The sequence below is a fragment of the Pseudophryne corroboree genome, chromosome 2 (genome assembly GCF_028390025.1).
Source record: "Pseudophryne corroboree isolate aPseCor3 chromosome 2, aPseCor3.hap2, whole genome shotgun sequence".
Classification (NCBI taxonomy): Eukaryota; Metazoa; Chordata; class Amphibia; order Anura; family Myobatrachidae; genus Pseudophryne; species Pseudophryne corroboree.
The window spans coordinates 252,725,592-252,746,969 of NC_086445.1; the positions used below are offsets into that span (position 1 = coordinate 252,725,592).

The window sequence follows — 21,378 nt, forward strand, 5'->3', positions numbered from 1 at the left end:
TCCCACTGGAACGTCCTTGCGTGGAACCTTCCGAATGGAATTGCTTCGTACGAAGCTACCATTTTTCCCAGGACTCGTGTGCATTGATGTACCGACACTTTTCCTGGTTTTAGGATGTCTCTGACCAGAGATGACAATTCCTCGGCTTTTTCCAGTGGAAGAAACACTCTTTTCTGGTCTGTGTCCAGAATCATTCCCAGGAACAGAAGACGTGTCGTCGGGACCAGCTGTGACTTTGGAATGTTTAGAATCCAGCCGTGCTGTTGTAGCACTTCCTGAGAAAGTGCCACCCCCACTATCAACTGTTCTTTGGACCTCGCCTTTATCAGGAGATCGTCCAAGTACGGGATAATGAAAACTCCCTTCTTGCGAAGGAGTATCATCATTTCGGCCATTACCTTGGTAAAGACCCTCGGTGCCGTGGATAACCCAAACGGCAGTGTCTGGAACTGATAGTGACAGTCCTGTACCACAAATCTGAGGTACTCCTGGTGCGGAGGGTAAATGGGGACATGCAGGTACGCATCCTTGATGTCCAGGGATACCATGTAATCCCCCTCCTCCAGGCTCGCAATAACCGCCCTGAGCGATTCCATCTTGAACCTGAACCTTTTGATATAAGTGTTCAAGGCTTTTAAATTTAAGATGGGTCTCACCGAACCGTCTGGTTTCGGTACCACAAACATTGTGGAGTAGTAACCCTTTCCTTGCTGAAGGAGGGGTACCTTGACAATCACTTTCTGTGAATACAGTTTTTGAATAGCCACCAACACTGCCTCCCTGGCAGAGGGAGTTGCCGGCAAGGCAGATTTTAGGAAACGGCGGGGGGGAGACGTCTCGAATTCCAGCCTGTACCCCTGAGATACTACTTGAAGGACCCAGGGATCCACTTGTGAGAGAGCCCACTGTGTGCTGAAAAACCTGAGACGTGCCCCCACCGTTCCCGATTCCGCCTGAGCAGCCCCAGCGTCATGCTGTGGACTTACCGGACGCAGGGGAGGACTTCTGCTCCTGGGAACTAGCTGTGTGCTGCAGCTTTTTCCCCCTTCCTCTGCCCCTCGGCAGAAAGGATGAGCCTCTAGCCCGCTTGTTTTTCTGGGGCCGAAAGGACTGTACCTGATAATACGGTGCTTTCTTTTGCTGTGGGGTAGCCTGTGGCAAAAAAGTCGATTTCCCAGCAGTAGCAGTGGAAACGAGGTCTGAAAGACCATCCCCAAACAGTTCCACCCCCTTCTGGCGGCAATGGACAATTCCCCCCCTTTATAGGGTAAAACTTCCATGTGCCGTTTGGAGTCGGCATCACCTGACCATTGTCTAGTCCATAACCCCCGTCTGGCGGCAATGGACATAGCGCTTATTTTTGATGCTAGCCGGCAAATATCCCTCTGTGCATCACGCATGTATAAGACCGCGTCTTTTATATGGTCAATCGTTAGCAAAATATTGTCCCTATCCATGGTATCAATGTTTTCCGACAGGGAGTCTGACCACGCAGCAGCAGCACTGCACATCCAAGCTGATGCAATAGCGGGTCTCAATATAATGCCAGTGTGTGTGTATATAGCTTTTAGGGTACTTTCCTGCTTTCTCTCAGCAGGTTCTTTTAGGGCGGCCGTATCCGGAGACGGTAGTGCCACCTTCTTTGATAAGCGTGTCAGCGCTTTATCTACCCTAGGGGGTGTTTCCCAGCGTGACCTATCCTCTGGCGGGAAAGGGTACGCAGCCATTAACCGTTTAGAAATGATCAATTTCTTATCTGGGGAAGTCCACGCTTCCTCACACACCTCATTTAATTCGTCCGATGCAGGAAAAACTACTGGTAGTTTTTTCTCACCAAACATAATACCCTTTTTTGTGGTACCTGGGGTATCATCAGAAATGTGTAATACATTTTTCATAGCCTCAATCATATAACGGGTGGATCTATTGGAGGGTACACTCGTCTCATCATCGTCGACACTGGAGTCGGTATCCGTGTCGACATCTGTATCTGTCATCTGAGGTAGCGGGCGTTTTATAGCCCCTGATGACATTTGAGACGCTTGGACAGGCACAAGCTGAGTAGCCGGCTGTCCTATGTCGTCAAACCTTTTATGTAAGGAGCTGACACTGTCACGTAATTCCTTCCATAAGTCCATCCACACTGGTGTCGACCCCGCAGGGGGTGACATCACATTCACAGGCATTTGCTCCGCCTCCACATCATTATCCTCATCATACATGTCGACACAGCAGTACCGACACACAGCAGACACACAGGGAATGCTCTTACAGAGGACAGGACCCCACAAAGCCCTTTGGGGAGACAGAGGGAGAGTATGCCAGCACACACCAGGGCGCTATATAACACAGGGATATCACTATACAGAGTGTTTTCCCCTATAGCTGCCTATAATATATATATACTGCGCCTAAATTGTGCCCCCCCTCTCTTTTTTACCCTTTCTGTAGTGCAGGACTGCAGGGGAGAGCCAGGGAGCTTCCTTCCAGCGACGCTGTGAGGGAAAAATGGCGCCAGTGTGCTGAGGGAGTTGGCTCCGCCCCTTTTTCGGCGGGCTTTCTCCCGCTATTTTATCGTTTCTGGCAGGGGTTAATATACACCTATATAGCCTCTGGGGCTATATATGGTGTTAGTTTTGCCAGCCAAGGTGTTATTATTGATGCTCAGGGCGCCCCCCCCAGCGCCCTGCACCCATCAGTGACCGCAGTGTGTGGTGTGCATGAGGAGCAATGGCGCACAGCTGCAGTGCTGTGCGCTACCTTGGAGAAGACAGAAGTCTTCAGCCGCCGATTTTCCGGACCACCTTCTTGTTTCTGGCTCTGTATGGGGGACGGCGGCGCGGCTCCGGGAACGGACGACGAGGTCGGGTCCTGTGTTCGATCCCTCTGGAGCTAATGGTGTCCAGTAGCCTAAGAAGCCCAAGCTACCACCACTTAGGTAGGTTCGCTTCTTCTCCCCTTAGTCCCTCGATGCAGTGAGCCTGTTGCCAGCAGGTCTCACTGAAAATAAAAAACCTAAACTATACTTTCTTCTAGTGTGCATCCAGCTCAGACGGGCACAGAAATCTAACTGAGGCTTGGAGGAGGGTCATAGGGGGAGGAGCCAGTGCACACCAGATAGTCCTAAATCTTTCTATAGAGTGCCCAGTCTCCTGCGGAGCCCGTCTATTCCCCATGGTCCTTACGGAGTCCCCAGCATCCACTAGGACGTCAGAGAAAGTAATAATAGCGAGAGTCTGGTTCTCAGCGGACTCCCCTGATGTGCACAAGTGGAGAGCACTGGTTAATGATGTGGCTCGACATGAAAGACATATGTTTAAAGCGCGTAACTCTGAGCCCAGGTTTCACGAGCGGTGGGATAGATGGTGTTGCTCAAGACTGGGTAGGGAGAGAGGGGCTACCGCAACCTCCTGATAAGTGGTAGTAAGATGTATCGATTGTAACACCGGCTGGTTCTCTTTCACTCAAATTGGGTTATGACTTCTTGTCTATTATGTTTTGGTTTATGCGGATGATTGCTGTCAAGTATATTTGTTAATATGTGTAATCCCAACCTACGGGCAGCGAGACGAAGAAGACATAAAATAAGGCACACATATATATTTGTTTCTGAATTTGATTTTTTATTGATGGCAATTTATGTTCTATATTTTAGTTTGTGCAAATTTTCAATAAAAAATACTTGATTTAAAAAATATAAAAAAAAGACTTTATTATAATGATTCATTTGTGGTCCCTGTTCTATAGGAATGAGCTCACCTGACTTTGATACACAGACATTGGCTGTGTTGCGAGGACGCATGGTGCGATATCTCATGAGGTCACGAGAGGTAAAATAACTAATGGGATAAGAAGGCAGGGACATGTTCTATTACATGTTAGTGTTGTTTGTTCTATAAAGTTAGACATTTTCCTTTTTTTTTTTTTTTTTTTTACCAGATAACTCTTGGTAGAGCCACCAAAGACAACCAGATTGACGTGGACCTGTCACTAGAGGGCCCAGCTTGGAAGATTTCTCGTAAACAAGGTTATTCTAAAATCATTACTGCCATAGGGAATTAACTTCTGTAAGATTTTATTTATACTTTTGCCCTAAAATATGCTGTGTAGTATGAATCTACTATTCATTCATGATTAAGGTAAAAATCTGTTTTGTAGTGTGAAAGTGGAACATTGAGGCGCACTTACATGTCCCAGTCTGGAGAGAGATCAATATCTCTTCAGGTTTGCGGTCCTTTTTCCATTTTGGTTCCTACAAATTGGCCTGGCTACAGTGTGGAGGGTATTCACAAAATGACGGATGTTATGGCTGCACTCCCCAGTTCCAGGTCCTTCCTAAAGCTGGATACACACTATAAGATTATCTGTCCAATCTTTCTGGTTGCAGCGAAAATCTGGTAATTTATGGGAGCAAATGACAATCAACTATTTGCTCCCAAAAGCCAGAAAATGAGCCAATATTATTGTTGTTGTTTTTTTTTATAAATTGGTTAAATTATATCGCTTTAACTAATTTGTCTGAGCGTCCATTTTTGTCTGTTTTCCAGCACACTGGGAGCTCCCATGTCAGGCTCCCGTGTGCGACCCGCCTCAGGTGGACTGAGAGGGTTATAATTGGCATCCGGTATTGTTTATTCCATATTTGGTAGAAATCAGACTTTACATTTGATATTTGATTCAAGAGAATATTTCAAATAATAAAACAAATGAAAGTGGCATGGACAGTAACGATAGAACCGTTAATCTAATATTTTGTGGCACAATCTTTAGAGGCTGCAATCATGGGATTCCTGTAGCTCTCAGTGAGACTTCTGCACCTGTCAGCAGGTAGTTTGGCCCACTCTTCTTTAGCAAACTGCTCCAGCTGTCTCAGGGTTGATGGCTGCCTTCTCCTGACTGCATGTTTCAGATCCTTTTCATAGAGGTTTGATAGGATTTAGATCAGGGCTCATAGAAGGCCACTTCACACTAGTCCAATGTTTTGTTCTTATCCATTCTTTGGTCCTTTTATCTTTGTGTTTTGGGTCATTATCCTGTTGGAGGACCCATGACCTGCGACTGAGACAGAGTTCTGTGACACTGGGCAGTATGTTTTGCTCCAAAATGCCTTGGTAGTCTTGAGATTTCATTGTGCCCTGCACAGATTCAAGGCACCCCGTGCCAGACGCAGCAAAGCAGCCCCAAAACATAGCCAAGCTTTCCCCATATTTCACAATAGGAATGGCGGCAGTCTCTTTGAATGCTTAATTTATTCATCTGTGAACATAGAGCCGATGAAACTTTTACAAAATCTTCTGACTCATCTGCCCAAAGCACATTCTCCCAGAAGCATTCTGTTTAATATGCATTTAATCAAATTCCAGTATGGCATTTTTATGTTATTTTTTCAAAAGTGGAGTCGTCCTGATTGTTCTTCCATGATGCCCAATCACACACAAAACTTAGGATGGGTGATCGGACACTGACCTACCTTAACCTTGGAGTTCAGCATGTATCTCTTTGGAAGTTTTCCATGGTTCTTTTTTTGCCATTCTCACTATCCTTCTGTTTAATTTGGGGTTGATTTTCCTCTTGTTGCTGCTTCCAAGGAGTTTGACTACAGTCCCATGGAATTTAAACTTAATATTAGCAACTGTAGCCCACAGGAACATAAATCTGCATTTAATTTATTTATTTTTTGGTCTTCTCAAATAACGCTATTCTTTGCTTTCCCTGGTCCATGTTCAGTGTGGTGCACACAATAATATCAAATAGCTGAGTGACTACTTTTCTCCATTTAAATTTGCTGAATATCTGGTTAGAAGAGTGAAGACTTGTGGTGCTAATTCATGAAAGCAATTAGTTTGAAATATCACTATATTCCAATTATTTAATATCTTTTCTAAGGTGTTCCAGCAAATCTGTCCAGGCCATTTTAGAATATCTTTGAAGAATAAGCAATAATTATGTTCTCAATTTCTTCTCTTTAGTATATAAAATAGCAAAGGCATGCAGGTAAACATGAGACAATAACTTTTAATGTCCTCACATTTCAGGAGTAATGAAGTACTGTTTCAATAAGCTGTAAGGGTACCAACAAATCTGTCCACAACTGTATATTTTAAAACAAAAAGGTACAAAACTATCCAGAATATATCAGAGCTTTAAGTAGTAACGATGGCTTAACACACACACACTGGACACAAATCTAGTTGTTCAGCAATTAGCTTAATATCTGTACCGGCACAAGTCCAGCATAAGGTAAGGTAACAGCCTGTACTGTGTGCTTTAAAAATAAACAATAATTCCATAAAGGCCCTGATACATGGTGAGCTACATAGATAGTCCAATGGTTTATATACACTCTGCAAACAAAAGTGATTGGACAACCCCGCGCAAGCAAATTGGTGTGCTCCTGCAGCAGACACGTTTTCGTGAAGGTATAAAATGGGCAGAAGGGCACTGATTAGCTCCTTTGCTAACGAAATGCTTGTTGGAAGGTGCTAACAGAGTTTGAGCAGCCTAAGATGATCCCCTTTTCAATCAGAGGTATGAGTTTGAGAGCATTGCGGTTGTTAGGAAGGTTCCTAAGTCAACTGTGTCTTTTGTCATTAATGCGTGGAAGAAGAATGCTCATTGCAGGAATGCACCTCGCCCTAGAAAAGAACCCCAACGCGGCAACTCAGGGACCAGAGTGCTAACCAGGGAGTGTCCCATGCATACCATTACAAACGAGTTCCAAATGGCCACTAATGTACCAGTTTCGACAAGAACACTTCGTAGGGAGGCCCATGCACGCTGCTTATAAACTCTTAATCACAAAGAATGCAGCCCAGCACTTATGATGGTGTAAAGAGCGCAAAAACTAGACCGTGGCGGCAAGTGTTATAGAGTAACGAATCACGATTTACACTTTTTTAGATCAGATAGACGTGTGTCGGTTTGGCGATTGCCAGGAGAACGTCTGATGCCAGAGTGTACAGTACCTGCAGTAAAGCATGGAGGTGGTGGCATTCTGCTGTGGGGCAGTTTCATCTGGTTTGGCATGAGTCCATTAGTTGTAATGCATGGTCACATTGACTCTGAGAAGTATAGAGATGTTCTCAATAACTCTGTGCTCCCTACATTGCGGCAGTTCTCATGAAACAACATATGTTGTTGTTGTTATTAGTACAACAGTGCCACCTGTCATGTTTCCAGGGCGGCGCTGGACTGATATACAACAATTTTGGTAACCCGGATGGACTGGCCAACTCAGAGTCCAGATCTTAACCCCACCGAGAACCTCTGAGGCGAATTGGAGTGACGGGTGTGTTCTATGCTGACTCGACCTTCAGTGTCACAATTGGTCACTGTACTTAAGGTGAAATGGCAAAACATACCGCCTGCTGTTGTCCAGGAACTTGTGGACAGTTTGCCAAGAAGGGTATCTGTAGTAATCACTGTACCTGGTGGACACTGACACAAATAAAATCTTGTTGATTTATTTACTGTCCGTATCCAATCACTTTTGTCTACATAGTGTACATGCGATTATATAAATGGTTAGGGAATGGATGTGTGGCTCAGTAAAGTCATGAAAGCACAGAGATGTGAGAGTGCTTGTATTACAAACGAGCCCATTATACAATACAGTGTCTGGTGACCTGCACTTGCTGTGAGCTGTTAGTGTTTCTGACTGATTCTATTTTCCACAATAAGGTGTCATTAAGCTGAAGAACAATGGAGACTTTTTCATAGCAAATGAAGGCAGACGAGCTCTCTATATCGATGGTCGCCCTGTACTGCCAGGGAATAAGTGGAAGCTGAGCCACAACTCTGTGGTGGAAGTAAGTACATGAGCATTATATTGTAGACTGCATTGGCTTTGTGTAATTACTATATGTGAGCATGTTGGGCCTGATTCTGAGGGGCACTGAGGGCCGAATGCAGGTGCATCTAGTGATATTACATACTGTGCCTGCGTTGTGGGCTGCATGGGCAGTTGTGCGCGTCTTGGCCCTTTCTCTGTGGCTACTTAATGCGTGGTTCCTGGTAGCAACAGTGTGAAGGGACACGAGAACATTTCTGCGGTGGGTCTGTTTGCATTCTGCCTGCAGCAGGTATTCAGACATGAGAATCCATATCAGGCACTTTGGGGGAGATTCAAATGTTTGAAAAGTCGGTTGGGTGTCTGTTTTTTCCTGTCTATTAGATAGGAAAAAACAGACACCCAACCGACTTTTCAAACATTTGAATCTCCCCCTTTGTGTGATTTCTCTTACGTCCTAGAGGATGCTGGGGACTCCGTAAGGACCATAGGGGTATAGACGGGCTCCGCAGGAGACATGGGCACTACAAAGAACTTTAGATGGGTGTGCACTGGCTCCTCCCTCTATGCCCCTCCTCCAGACCTCAGTTAGATCCTGTGCCCAGAGGAGACTGGGTGCATTACAGGGGAGCTCTCCTGAGTTTCTCTGAAAAAGAATTTTGTTAGGTTTTTTATTTTCAGGGAGCACTGCTGGCAACAGGCTCCCTGCATCGTGGGACTGAGGGGAGAGAAGCAGACCTACTTAAATGATAGGCTCTGCTTCTTAGGCTACTGGACACCATTAGCTCCAGAGGGTCGGAATGCAGGTCTCACCCTCGCCGTTCGTCCCGGAGCCGCGCCGCTGTCCTCCTCACAGAGCCGGAAGATAGAAGCCGGGTGAGTATAAGAAGAAAGAAGACTACAAAGGCGGCAGAAGACTTCAGATCTTCTCTGAGGTAACGCTTCGCGCCATTGCTCCCACACACAACACACACAGCGGGCACTGATGGGTGCAGGGCGCAGGGGGGGGGCGCCCTGGGCAGCAATAGCAAACCTCTAGGGACTGGCTAAGATATATATAGGCTGCGGAGGCAGTATATAAAGGAATCCCCCGCCAGTATTGGAAATTTGAGCGGGACCGAAGCCCGCCGCTGAGGGGGCGGAGCTTGATCCTCCAGCACTAACCAGCGCAATTTTCTCCACAGCACACTGCAGAGAAGCTGGCTCCACGGACTCTCCCCTGCTGAACACGATGACAGAGGGAAAAAAAGAGGGGGGGCACTTTTAATTGGCGCAGTGAATGTATGTATGTGTATATATATAATAAAGCGCTGTTTATCTGGGAAGTTTGTTTCCAGTGTCAGTTGGCGCTGGGTGTGTGCTGGCATACTCACTCTCTGTCTCTCCAAGGGGCCTTATTGGGGAACTGTCTCCATATAGATATATCCCTGTGTGTGTGGGGGTGTCGGTACGCGTGTGTCGGCATGTCTGAAGCGGAAGGCTCATCTAAGGAGGAGGTGGAGCAGATGATTGTGGTGTCTCCGTCGGCAACACCGACACCTGATTGGTTGGACATGTGGAATGTTTTAAATGCAAATGTGGCTTTATTACATAAGAGATTAGACAAAGCAGAGTCCAGGGATAATACAGGGAGTCAATCAATGGCTTTGACAGTGTCACAGGGCCCTTCAGGGTCTCAAAAACGTCCCCTATCCCAAATAGCAGACACTGATACCGACACGGATTCTGACTCCAGTGTCGACTACGATGATGCGAGGTTACACCCAAGGGTGGCCAAAAGTATTCATTATATGATTATTGCAATAAAAGATGTTTTGCATATCACGGATGACCCCTCTGTCCCTGACAAGAGGGTACACATGTTTAAGGAAAAGAAACCTGAGGTAACCTTTCCCCCATCTCATGAGCTGAACGAGTTATTTGAAAAGGCTTGGGAAACTCCAGACAAAAAACTGCAGATTCCCAAAAGAATTCTTATGGCGTATCCTTTCCCTGCGCTGGACAGGTTACGGTGGGAATCCTCACCCAGGGTGGACAAGGCGTTAACGCGCTTGTCCAAAAAGGTGTCGCTACCGTCTCCAGACACGGCAGCCCTCAAGGACCCTGCTGATCGCAGACAGGAAACTACCTTAAAATCAATTTATACACATACGGGGGCCTTGCTCAGACCGGCAATAGCGTCGGCTTGGATTTGTAGCGCGGTAGCAGCTTGGACAGATATCTTGTCAGCTGACATTGATACCCTAGATAGGAATACCATTTTATTGACCTTAGGTCACATTAAAGACGCAGTCTTATATATGAGAGACGCTCAGAGAGACGTTGGTCTGCTAGGTTCGAGAGCTAACGCCATGGCGATTTCTGCTAGGCGAGCCCTGTGGACTCGCCAATGGACGGGTGATGCCGACTCAAACATATGGAAGTTTTACCTTACAAAGGTGAGGATTTATTTGGGGAAGGTCTCGCCGACCTGGTTTCCACAGCTACCGCGGGTAAATCTACTTTTTTACCTTATGTTTCTCCACAGCAAAAGAAAGCGCCGCAATATCAGATGCAGTCCTTTCGGACGCATAAGTCCAGAAGAGGTCGGGGCTCTTCCTTCCTCGGTAGAGGGAAAAAACTGCCTGCTACGGCTAGTCCCCAGGAGCAGAAGTCCTCCCCGGCTTCTACTAAATCCACCGCATGACGCTGGGGCTCCACTGAGGGAGTCCGCGTCGGTGGGGGCACGTCTTCGACTCTTCAGCCACGTCTGGGTTCAGTCAGACGTGGATCCTTGGGCAATGGAAATTGTATCCCAGGGTTACAAGCTGGAATTTGAAGACGTGCCTCCTCGCCGGTTTTTCAAATCGGCCTTACCAGCTTCGTCCCCAGACAGGGGGATAGTTTTAGCTGCAATTCAAAAACTGTGTCAACAACAAGTGGTTGTCGAGGTTCCCCTAGTTCAACAGGGGAAGGGGTCCTATTCAACCCTATTTGTGGTCCCGAAACCGGATGGCTCGGTCAGACCCATTCTAAATTTAAAATCCCTAAACCTGTACTTTAAAAAGTTCAAATTCAAGATGGAATCGCTCCGGGCAGTTATCTCCAGCTTGGAAGGGGGGGATTTTATGGTGTCACTAGACATAAAGAATGTGTACCTTCATGTCCCCATATATCCCCCTCATCAGGCGTACCTGAGATTCGCTGTACAGGACTGTCATTACCAGTTTCAGATGTTGCCATTTGGGCTTTCCACGGCCCAGAGGATTTTCACCAAGGTAATGGCGGAAATGATGGTGCTCCTGCGCTGGCAGGGAGTCACAATTATCCCGTACTTGGACGATCTCCTGATAAAAGCGAGATCGAGAGATCAGTTGCTGAAAAGCGTGTCGCTCTCCCTGAGAGTGCTGCAGCAACATGGCTGGATTCTAAATCTACCAAAGTCACAGTTAGTTCCAACGACTCGGCTATCTTTCTTAGGCATGATTCTGGACACGGAACAAACGAGGGTTTTTCTCCCAATGGAAAAAGCCCAGGAACTCCAGAACATGGTCAGAGACCTGTTAAAACCGAAAAGAGTGTCAGTCCATCAATGCACTCGAGTACTGGGGAAAATGGTGGCGACCTACTAAGCCATCCCCTTTGGCAGGTTTCATGCGAAGACGTTTCAGTGGGACCTTCTGGACAAGTGGTCCGGGTCCCATCTTCAAATTCATCAGAAAATAAGCCTGTCCCCCAGGACCAGGGTGTCTCTCCTGTGGTGGCTGCAGAGTGCTCACCTTCTAGAGCAGGGGTGTCAAACACAAGGCCCGCGGGCCAAATCCGGCCCGCCAGACCTCGTCTGATGGCCCGCGGTGCCGCCGCCAGCCTTGCAGCCTCCCCTTTTTTTTTTTCAATGAATTTACTCCGTGCCTGCTCAAGTAAAAAAAAAAAAAAATTTACTTACCTTCCGGGACCTGGCCCGACTTCTTCCTGCCCCGCACTGCTCCCTGGGTGTCGGACGTGACGTCATCACGTGACGTCCGCCCGACATCTCCAGGGATCAGAGGAGCGCGCGGACGCCGCGGAGAGGAGCAAGAAGAAAGAAGTAAAAGAAAGAAAGAAGTAAAAGGTAAGTAAAGTAAATGGAGGGGGCACTATAAAAGGGGGCAGATGGCTGGGCACTATAAAAGGGGGCAGATGGCTGGGCACTATAAAAGGGGGCACATGGCTGGGCACATATAAGGCAGGTGGAGCGGTAAATATTTGTATGTTTAAAAAAAAATTAATGTTTGTTACCAAAAAACATTTTTCAATACATTGTACAATAATTGTACATTTGAATATCTACTTGTCATTATTCTGACTATGTTTCTGCTTTCAGAGCTAGTTATTACTTACATTATTACAAAAAACAGTAATAATTGAATGCAGTGACATTAATTTATGATAATAAAGAGTGGACACATAGACCTACAGATACAACCGGCCCTTTGATGGGGACCAAACTGCTGATGCGGCCCCCGATGAATTTGAGTTTGACACCCCTGTTCTAGAGGGTCGCAGGTTCGGCATTCAAGACTGGGTTCTGGTGACCACGGACGCGAGCCTCCGAGGGGAGCAGTCACACAAGGAAGAAATTTTCAGGGGATATGGTCAAGCCAGGAGGCTTGTCTACACATCAATGTACTGGAATTGAGGGCCATATACAACGGCCTACGTCAAGCGGAGAATCTTCTTCGCGACCTACCGGTTCTGATTCAATCAGACAACGTCACAGCCGTGGCTCATGTAAACCGCCAAGGCGGAACAAGGAGCAGAGTGGCAATGGCGGAAGCCACCAGGATTCTGCGCTGGGCGGAAAATCACATAAGCGCTTTAGCAGCAGTCTTCATTCCGGGAGTGGACAACTGGGAAGCAGACTTCCTCAGCAGACACGATCTCCATCCAGAAGAGTGGGGACTTCATCAAGAAGTTTTTGCAGAGATAACAAGTCGTTGGGGACTTCCTCAAATAGACATGATGGCGTCACGCCTCAACAAGAAGCTTCGGAGGTATTGTGCCAGGTCAAGGGACCCTCAGGCAGTAGCAGTGGACGCCCTGGTGACACCGTGGGTGTTTCAGTCGGTCTATGTGTTCCCTCCTCTTCCACTCATCTCAAAGATATTGAGAATCATAAGACGAAAGAGGGTGCAGACAATACTGATTGTTCCAGATTGGCCTCGAAGGGCCTGGTATTCAGATCTTCAGGAAATGCTCGGAGAAGATCCGTGGCCTCTCAGAGAGGACCTGTTGCAACAGGGGCCCTGCGAGTTCCGAGACTTACCGCAGTTACGTTTGACGGCATGGCGGTTGAACACCGAATCCTAGCTGGGAAAGGCATTCCAGAAGAAGTCATCCCTACTCTGATAAAGGCTAGGAAGGAGGTGACGGCGAAACATTATCACCGTACCTAGAGAAAGTATGTATCTTGGTGTGAATCCAAGAATGCTCCTACGGACGATTTCCATCTGGGCCGTTTTCTCCACTTTCTGCAGACAGGAGTGGATATGGGCCTTAAATTAGGCTCCATTAAGGTACAGATTTCGGCCCTATCAATTTTCTTTCAGAAGGAATTGGCTTCTCTCCCAGAGGTCCAGACTTTTGTAAAGGGAGTGCTGCACATACAGTCTCCTTTTGTGCCTCCAGTGGCACCATGGGACCTTAACGTGGTGTTACAGTTCCTAAAATCTCACTGGTTTGAGCCCCTTCAAACAGTGGAATTAAAATTTCTCACTTGGAAGGTGGTCATGTTGTTGGCCTTGGCATCTGCAAGGCGGGTGTCCGAATTGGCGGCTTTGTCTCACAAAAGCCTCTATCTGATTTTCCATGTGGATAGAGCAGAGTTGAGGACTCGTCCTCAATTCCTGCCTAAGGTGGTTTCATATGAACCAACCTATTGTGGTGCCGGTGGCTACGAGTGACTTGGAGGATTCCAAGTCCCTGGATGTAGTCAGGGCCTTCAAAATTTACGTAGCCAGGACTGCTCGGGTTAGGAAAACAGAGGCACTGTTTGTCCTGTATGCAGCCAACAAGGTTGGCGCTCCTGCTTCTAAGCAGACTATTGCTCGCTGGATATGTAACACGATTCAGCAGGCTCATTCTACGGCTGGATTGCCGTTACCAAATTCGGTAAAGGCCCATTCCACTAGGAAGGTGGGCTCTTCTTGGGCGGCTGCCCGAGGCGTCTCCGCCTTACAGCTTTGCAGAGCGGCGACTTGGTCGGGTTCAAACACTTCTGCAAAATTCTACAAGTTTGATACCCTGGCTGATGAGGACCTCATGTTTGCTCAATCGGTGCTGCAGAGTCATCCGCACTCTCCCGCCCGGTCTGGAGCTTTGGTATAATCCCCATGGTCCTTACGGAGTCCCCAGCATCCTCTAGGACGTAAGAGAAAATAAGATTTTAAACCTACCGGTAAATCTTTTCCTCCTAGTCCGTAGAGGATGCTGGGCGCCCGTCCCAGTGCGGACATATTTCTGCAAGACTTGAATATAGTTATTGCTTACATAAGGGTTATGTTACAGTTAAGATCAGTCTTTAGCTGATGCTGTTTTATTCATGCTGTTAACTAGTTGCGTATATTCCAGGTTATACGGTGTGGATGGTGTGGGCTGGTATGAATCTTGCCCTTGGATTAACAAAAATCCTTTCCTCGTACTGTCCGTCTCCTCTGGGCACAGTTCTCTAGCTGAGGTCTGGAGGAGGGGCGTAGAGGGAGGAGCCAGTGCACACCCATCTAAAGTTCTTTGTAGTGCCCATGTCTCCTGCGGAGCCTGTCTATACCCCTATGGTCCTTACGGAGTCCCCAGCATCCTCTACGGACCAGGATAAAAAGATTTACCGGTAGGTTTCAAATCTTAGTTTTTTTATGTGTGTCTGATGATTATTCAAAAACATGTTCTTCCAGTGTTTTGTCACTACAATCTGTATTTTTATGGAGTGGTATTGGGCAACATGTATTGAAATGAGTTTGTGATGCAGAGTCCTTTAGTTAGTCCCTATTCATCTCTACTTCCCCCGGTTGCAGCTCCCTGCTCTCAGGCACTGGTTAGGCTGGGATATATAAGTGATATACAGTACATGGTCAGGCTGGGATACATAACAATGATATACACTGGTGTGCGTTGGTTAGGCTGGGATACATAACAATGATATACACTGGTGTGCGTTGGTTAGGCTGGGATACATAACAATGATCTACACAGGGGCGTGCACTGGTTAGGCTAGGATACGTAAGAATGATATACACAGGGGCATGCGTTGGTTAGGCTGGGATATATAAGTCATATACAGTACATGGTCAGGCACTGGTTAGGCTGGGATACATAACAACGATATACACGGGTATGCGTTGGTTAGGCTGGGACATGTAAGAATGATATACACAGCCGTGCGTTGGTTAGGTTGGGCTATCAAGCATGATATACACGGAATCCTCTAAAGCTGGCTACATACTTGAAGACATGCAAATGATACGTTGTCGCTCACGATTTCCCTTGAACTCCTGGACACACGATATTGTGCGTACACACTGAGCGATTTTACAAACGACAAAACGATATATGAGAGTCGTTCAACACTACCAAATTGTTGGGTTTCAACCTAATTTAACATATTGTTGGTAGTGTACACAATGCATGATATGGTCCTAATTGTTTACGACATTGACAAAATTGAGCTGCATAGTCCTGATAGAGAAGAGGAGGGCCGGGCTGGAGTTTCTTTTTGACTGTGGCTGCTGTTAGTCAGAGCTCCTGGACTGTGTATGCACAAGAAACCAGAGTTGTCTTATTCAGTCTGGTCTGTAGCCCAATATATGTTCTTAATATCAGTGGAAGCAACTACATCTTAAGAGACTGCATTAGAGGAGCTGTTTTTGTCCTACTGCCCTAGTGATACTGTGGTCCTGAGGGGTTACGGTCGTTAGGTCGACATGGCCGTTAGGTCGACATGTACTAGGTCGAAAGGTCGACATGGTTTTTTTCTAATTGTTTTAATTTTGGGGGATTTTTTCATACTTACCGATCCACGTGGACTACGATTGGAACGGTAATCCTTGCGCAAAGTTCACCATGCAAGGGGACACTCATTTGGGTTCCCCGTCACTTTACGGAGAAAACGGTCAAAAACCTCATGCCGACCTTTTGACCTAGTACATGTCGACCTATTGTCCCTGTCGACCTAATGCATGTCGACCTTCCATGGTCGACCTAATGACTGTCGACCTTAGTTGTGTCTATCCAATGACCCATACCCGTCCTGAGGCTGCACACAGTATCTCTGCTGTGTCATGTATTTTTGTAGCGTGGTTATGGAAATGGGTCCTTTCTGGTCTTCTTTAGCACCATAGAAACATAGACTTGGCTTGGAATATGTTTTCCTAAAATAGATTAGTAATTTACTGAGCAATAAAACAACCATTGTAGGCACGTGTTTAGAAAGACACTGAGGGCAACAATAGTGAGATCTGCAGTAACCTGTAGCACCCATACACATGCTACCTTGCGGTTTTATACCATCCAACCATGCTGTCTTTCATGGTACATCCTCCATTTCCCAGAAGGAGGTGGTGTGATTTGGGGCAGATCAGGGTCTTGGCTAATTTGTTGGGAATTACAGCACATCTGAAGTGATTTAGTGTTCTATGTCTGCACAGCCATGCTTTCTTCAGGCATGCAGGCCGCTCTAAAGCATGAAACATAAAGCAAACATAACTTCTGCAAAAAGTGCTGGGGAAGACATAACTAAGATCCAGCCTCTCATTGTGTAATCATTCTGCTTGTTCAGAGTGACAAATGCACGGTGTCCAAATCCAATTTAACTGAGCAGCCAAATCTGTCCTAGATCATACGGGTCGCTAGTGAGTCCATACTGCAACATGTGTTACCAACATATTTATTTTAGTGGTGAGGATGAAGCAAGCACCCATTCATAATGTATATCTCCATTTCTTTCTCATAGATATCTGGTCTCCGCTTTGTGTTCCTTATCAATCAAGATCTCATAGCTCTCATTAAAGCAGAAGCAGCTAAGATGGCTCAGTCTTGAAAAAAAATTGGTTTCTTGAACTCCGGAAGATCAACCGGACCAATAGTCTGACATCACAGCAGATGATAGGATAGCTCACCTGTCATACACTCTGCTGTGTGTTATATCCTCAGAATCCTCTACAAGCCGACCCCTCACCAGCGTCTGGGATAGCTGAGCAGGTGACTGGAGACCAGGCTTTAAAGACACAAATCCAATAAACCATGTCCTTTCTGCAGGTGAAGAACATTGTTGGTTGTACACCATAGGGTATTTCCTGTTAATATTATTTTGATTGTTTTTGTTATCAATGTATTTCTTATCTGAACTGTACTCCTATTAAAAGAGATGTTCTTTGTAAGGAAACTGCTTTTGGTGTTTGCTTTTTTTGATTAATATTTACTACATCAAAATGTCTCATAAATCCAAAGAGGAGGACAGCTTATCCAGTCGGGTTGGGGCTGGGAGACTGGCGCTGGGGATCTCGGTGGTCAGCATACCAATCTCGGCAGCAGAATTCCGGCGGGCAGGGAGGGAGGAAGGGGTATGTGAGCGCAACAAAGCCCCTTGCGGGCTCGCCACAGGTTCTATTCCCACTCTATGGGTGTTGTGGACATCCACGAGTGGGAATAGTGCCTGTGGGTCGGCAGTCTGTTTGCCGGCATTTTGATTGCTCGGGATCCTGGCGTTGGCATGGTGACTGCCAGGATCCCGAGTGCCGGTCACATGGCCGGATTCCATCCACTCATTAGAAAGCAGTGACACTGCAGCCGACCTATTCAGTAGGAAACGTATTCTCCTGAATATTATTTCATACAAGTAACTTTCCCCACTTTATACTGTAGCTGATGGATAAACATTAATAACTGATACAAATACAAAATATTCTACCCCTAATTAGTGTTGCACACTGAGAACCTTAGTCAGTGCTGGGCACACGTCAAAACAAGATGCGGCCTACGTAAAATAAGTTACATTTTGCTGCTGTGAGATGCGTCCAAGTCTGCATCAGTAGCAAATGCACCTCCTTCCCCATGCAAGTGCCAGGAATACGATAGAAGCTGTGGCTTCATTGGGAGTATGAAAAATGCTAAAAATCGCAGTACACAATACATACCCATTACAGTTAATGGTTGGAGAGTGCAAAAATAAGTGCCCAAGCTGTTTGCAGTGTATGAGATGCTAATTAAACAAGACACAAATAATAAGAATTTACTTACCGATAATTCTATTTCTCATAGTCCGTAGTGGATGCTGGGACTCCGTCAGGACCATGGGGAATAGCGGGCTCCGCAGGAGACAGGGCACATCTAAATAAAGCTTTTAGGATCACATGGTGCGTACTGGCTCCTCCCCCTATGACCCTCCTCCAAGCCTCAGTTAGGTACTGTGCCCGGACGAGCGTACACAATAAGGAAGGATCTTGAATCCCGGGTAAGACTCATACCAGCCACACCAATCACACCGTACAACTTGTGATCTGAACCCAGTTAACAGTATGATAACAAAAAACGAAGTAGCCTCTGAAAAGATGGCTCACAACAATAGTAATAACCCGATCTTTGTAACAATAACTATGTACAAGTATTGCAGACAATCCGCACTTGGGATGGGCGCCCAGCATCCACTACGGACTATGAGAAATAGAATTATCGGTAAGTAAATTCTTATTTTCTCTAACGTCCTAGTGGATGCTGGGACTCCGTCAGGACCATGGGGATTATACCAAAGCTCCCAAACGGGCGGGAGAGTGCGGATGACTCTGCAGCACCGAATGAGAGAACTCCAGGTCCTCCTTAGCCAGAGTATCAAATTTGTAAAATTTTACAAACGTGTTCTCCCCTGACCACGTAGCTGCTCGGCAAAGTTGTAATGCCGAGACCCCTCGGGCAGCCGCCCAAGATGAGCCCACTTTCCTTGTGGAGTGGGCCTTTACAGATTTAGGCTGTGGCAGGCCTGCCACAGAATGTGCAAGTTGGATTGTGCTACAGATCCAACGTGCAATCGTCTGTTTAGACGCAGGAGCACCCATCTTGTTGGGTGCATACAATATAAACAACGAGTCAGATTTTCTGACTCCAGCTGTCCTTGAAATATATATTTTTAATGCTCTGACAGCGTCCAGTAACTTGGAGTCCTCCAAGTCGCTAGTAGCCGCAGGCACCACAATAGGCTGGTTCAAGTGAAAAGCCGAAACCACCTTAGGGAGAAAATGAGGACGTGTCCGCAGTTCTGCCCTGTCCGAATGGAAAATCAGATATGGGCTTTTGTATGATAAAGCCGCCAACTCTGAAACTCTCCTGGCTGAAGCCAGGGCCAATAGCATGGTTACCTTCCATGTAAGGTATTTTAAATCTACCGATTTTAGAGGCTCAAACCAATGAGATTTGAGAAAATTCAAAACTACGTTCAAATCCCACGGTGCCACTGGAGGCACTATTGGGGGTTGTATATGTAGTACACCTTTGACAAAAGTTTGTACTTCAGGCACTGATGCCAATTCCTTCTGGAAGAAGATTGATAAGGCCGAAATTTGAACTTTAATGGACCCCAATTTTAGGCCCATAGACAATCCTGCTTGCAGGAAATGTAAGAATCGACCCAATTGAAATTCTTCCGTTGGAGCCTTCTTGGCCTCACACCACGCAACATATTTTCGCCAAATGCGGTGATAATGTTGTACAGTCACTTCCTTTCTAGCCTTAATCAAGGTAGGAATAACTTCCTCTGGAATGCCCTTTTCTTTTAGAATCCGGCGTTCAACCGCCATGCCGTCAAACGCAGACGCGGTAAGTCTTGGAACATACAAGGTCCCTGCTGAAGCAGATCCCTTCTTAGAGGTAGAGGCCATGGATCCTCCGTGAGCATCTCTTGAAGTTCCGGATACCAAGTTCTTCTTGGCCAGTCCGGAGCCACCAGTATTGTTCTTACTCCTCTTTTCCGTATAATTCTCAGTACCTTTGGTATGAGAGGCAGAGGAGGGAACACATACACTGACTGGTACACCCACGGTGTTACCAGAGCGTCCACAGCTATTGCCTGAGGGTCTCTTGACCTGGCGCAATATCTGTCCAATTTTTTGTTGAGGCGAGACGCCATCATGTCCACCTTTGGTCTTTCCCAACGGTTCACAATCATGTGGAAGACTTCTGGATGAAGTCCCCACTCTCCCGGGTGAAGGTCGTGTCTGCTGAGGAAGTCTGCTTCCCAGTTGTCCACTCCCGGGATGAACACTGCTGACAGTGCTATGACATGATTCTCCGCCCAGCGCAGAATCCTTGCAGCTTCTGTCATTGCTCTTCTGCTTCTCGTGCCGCCTTGTCGGTTTACGTGGGCGACTGCCGTGATGTTGTCCGACTGGATCAACACCGGCTGACCCTGAAGCAGCGATTTTGCCAGGCTTAGAGCATTGTAGATCGCTCTTAGCTCCAGCATATTTATGTGAAGGGACGTCTCCAGGTTTGACCACACGCCCTGGAAGTTTCTTCCCTGTGTGACTGCTCCCCAGCCTCGTAGGCTGGCATCCGTAGTCACCAGGACCCAGTCCTGTATGCCGAATCTGCGGCCCTCTAACAGATGGGCACTCTGCAACCACCACAGGAGAGACAACCTTGTTCTTGGTGACAGTGTTATCCGCTGATGCATGTGCAGATGCGATCCGGAAAATTTGTCCAGCAGATCCCACTGAAATGTCCGTGCATGGAATCTGCCGAATGGAATCGCTTCGTAAAAAGCCACCATCTTTCCCAGGACTCTTGTGCATTGATGTACTGACACAGTTCCTGGTTTTAGGAGGTTCCTGACAAGTTCGGATAACTCCCTTGCTTTCTCCTCCGGGAGAAACACCTTTTTCTGAACCGTGTCCAGAATCATTCCCAGGAACAGCAGACGAGTTGTCGGGGTCAATTGAGATTTTGGAAGATTCAGAATCCACCCGTGTTGCTGAAGCACTACCTGGGTTAGTGCTACACCGACTTCCAGCTGTTCTCTGGACTTTGCCCTTATCAGGAGATCGTCCAAGTAAGGGATAATTAATACGCCTTTTCTTCGTAGAAGAACCATCATTTCGGTCATTACCTTGGTAAAGACCCGAGGGGCCGTGGACAAACCAAACGGCAGCGTTTGAAACTGATAATGACAGTCTTGTATCACGAACCTGAGATACCCTTGGTGTGAGGGGTAAATTGGGACATGCAGATAAGCATCTTTTATGTCCAGGGACACCATGAAGTCCCCTTCTTCCAGATTCGCTATCACTGCTCTGAGTGACTCCATCTTGAACTTGAATTTCTGTATGTACAGGTTCAAGGATTTCAGGTTTAGAATAGGTCTTACCGAACCGTCCGGCTTCGGTACCACAAATAGTGTGGAATAATACCCCTTTCCCTGTTGTAGGAGGGGTACCTTGACTATCACCTGCTGAGAATACAGCTTGTGAATGGCTTCCAAAACCGACGTCCTTTCTGAGGGAGACGTTGGTAAAGCAGACTTTAGGAACCGGCGAGGGGGAGACCTTTCGAACTCCAACATGTAACCCTGAGATATTATCTGCAGGATCCAC

General features: G+C 46.7%; 1 protein-coding gene across 1 annotated transcript in view; it reads left to right on the forward strand.

Annotated features, from left to right (window-relative positions):
• Nucleotides 1-17,183, forward strand: part of MCRS1 (microspherule protein 1) — a 55,164-nt gene extending 37,981 nt beyond the window's left edge. Inside the window, exons 10-13 of the mRNA XM_063952670.1 lie at nucleotides 3,748-3,830; nucleotides 3,940-4,027; nucleotides 7,681-7,808; nucleotides 16,752-17,183. Of these exons, the coding sequence (XP_063808740.1) occupies nucleotides 3,748-3,830; nucleotides 3,940-4,027; nucleotides 7,681-7,808; nucleotides 16,752-16,838 (386 nt within the window). The 3' untranslated portion in view covers nucleotides 16,839-17,183. The remainder of the gene's footprint in view (nucleotides 1-3,747; nucleotides 3,831-3,939; nucleotides 4,028-7,680; nucleotides 7,809-16,751) is intronic.
• Nucleotides 17,184-21,378: the final 4,195 nt, after the last annotated feature.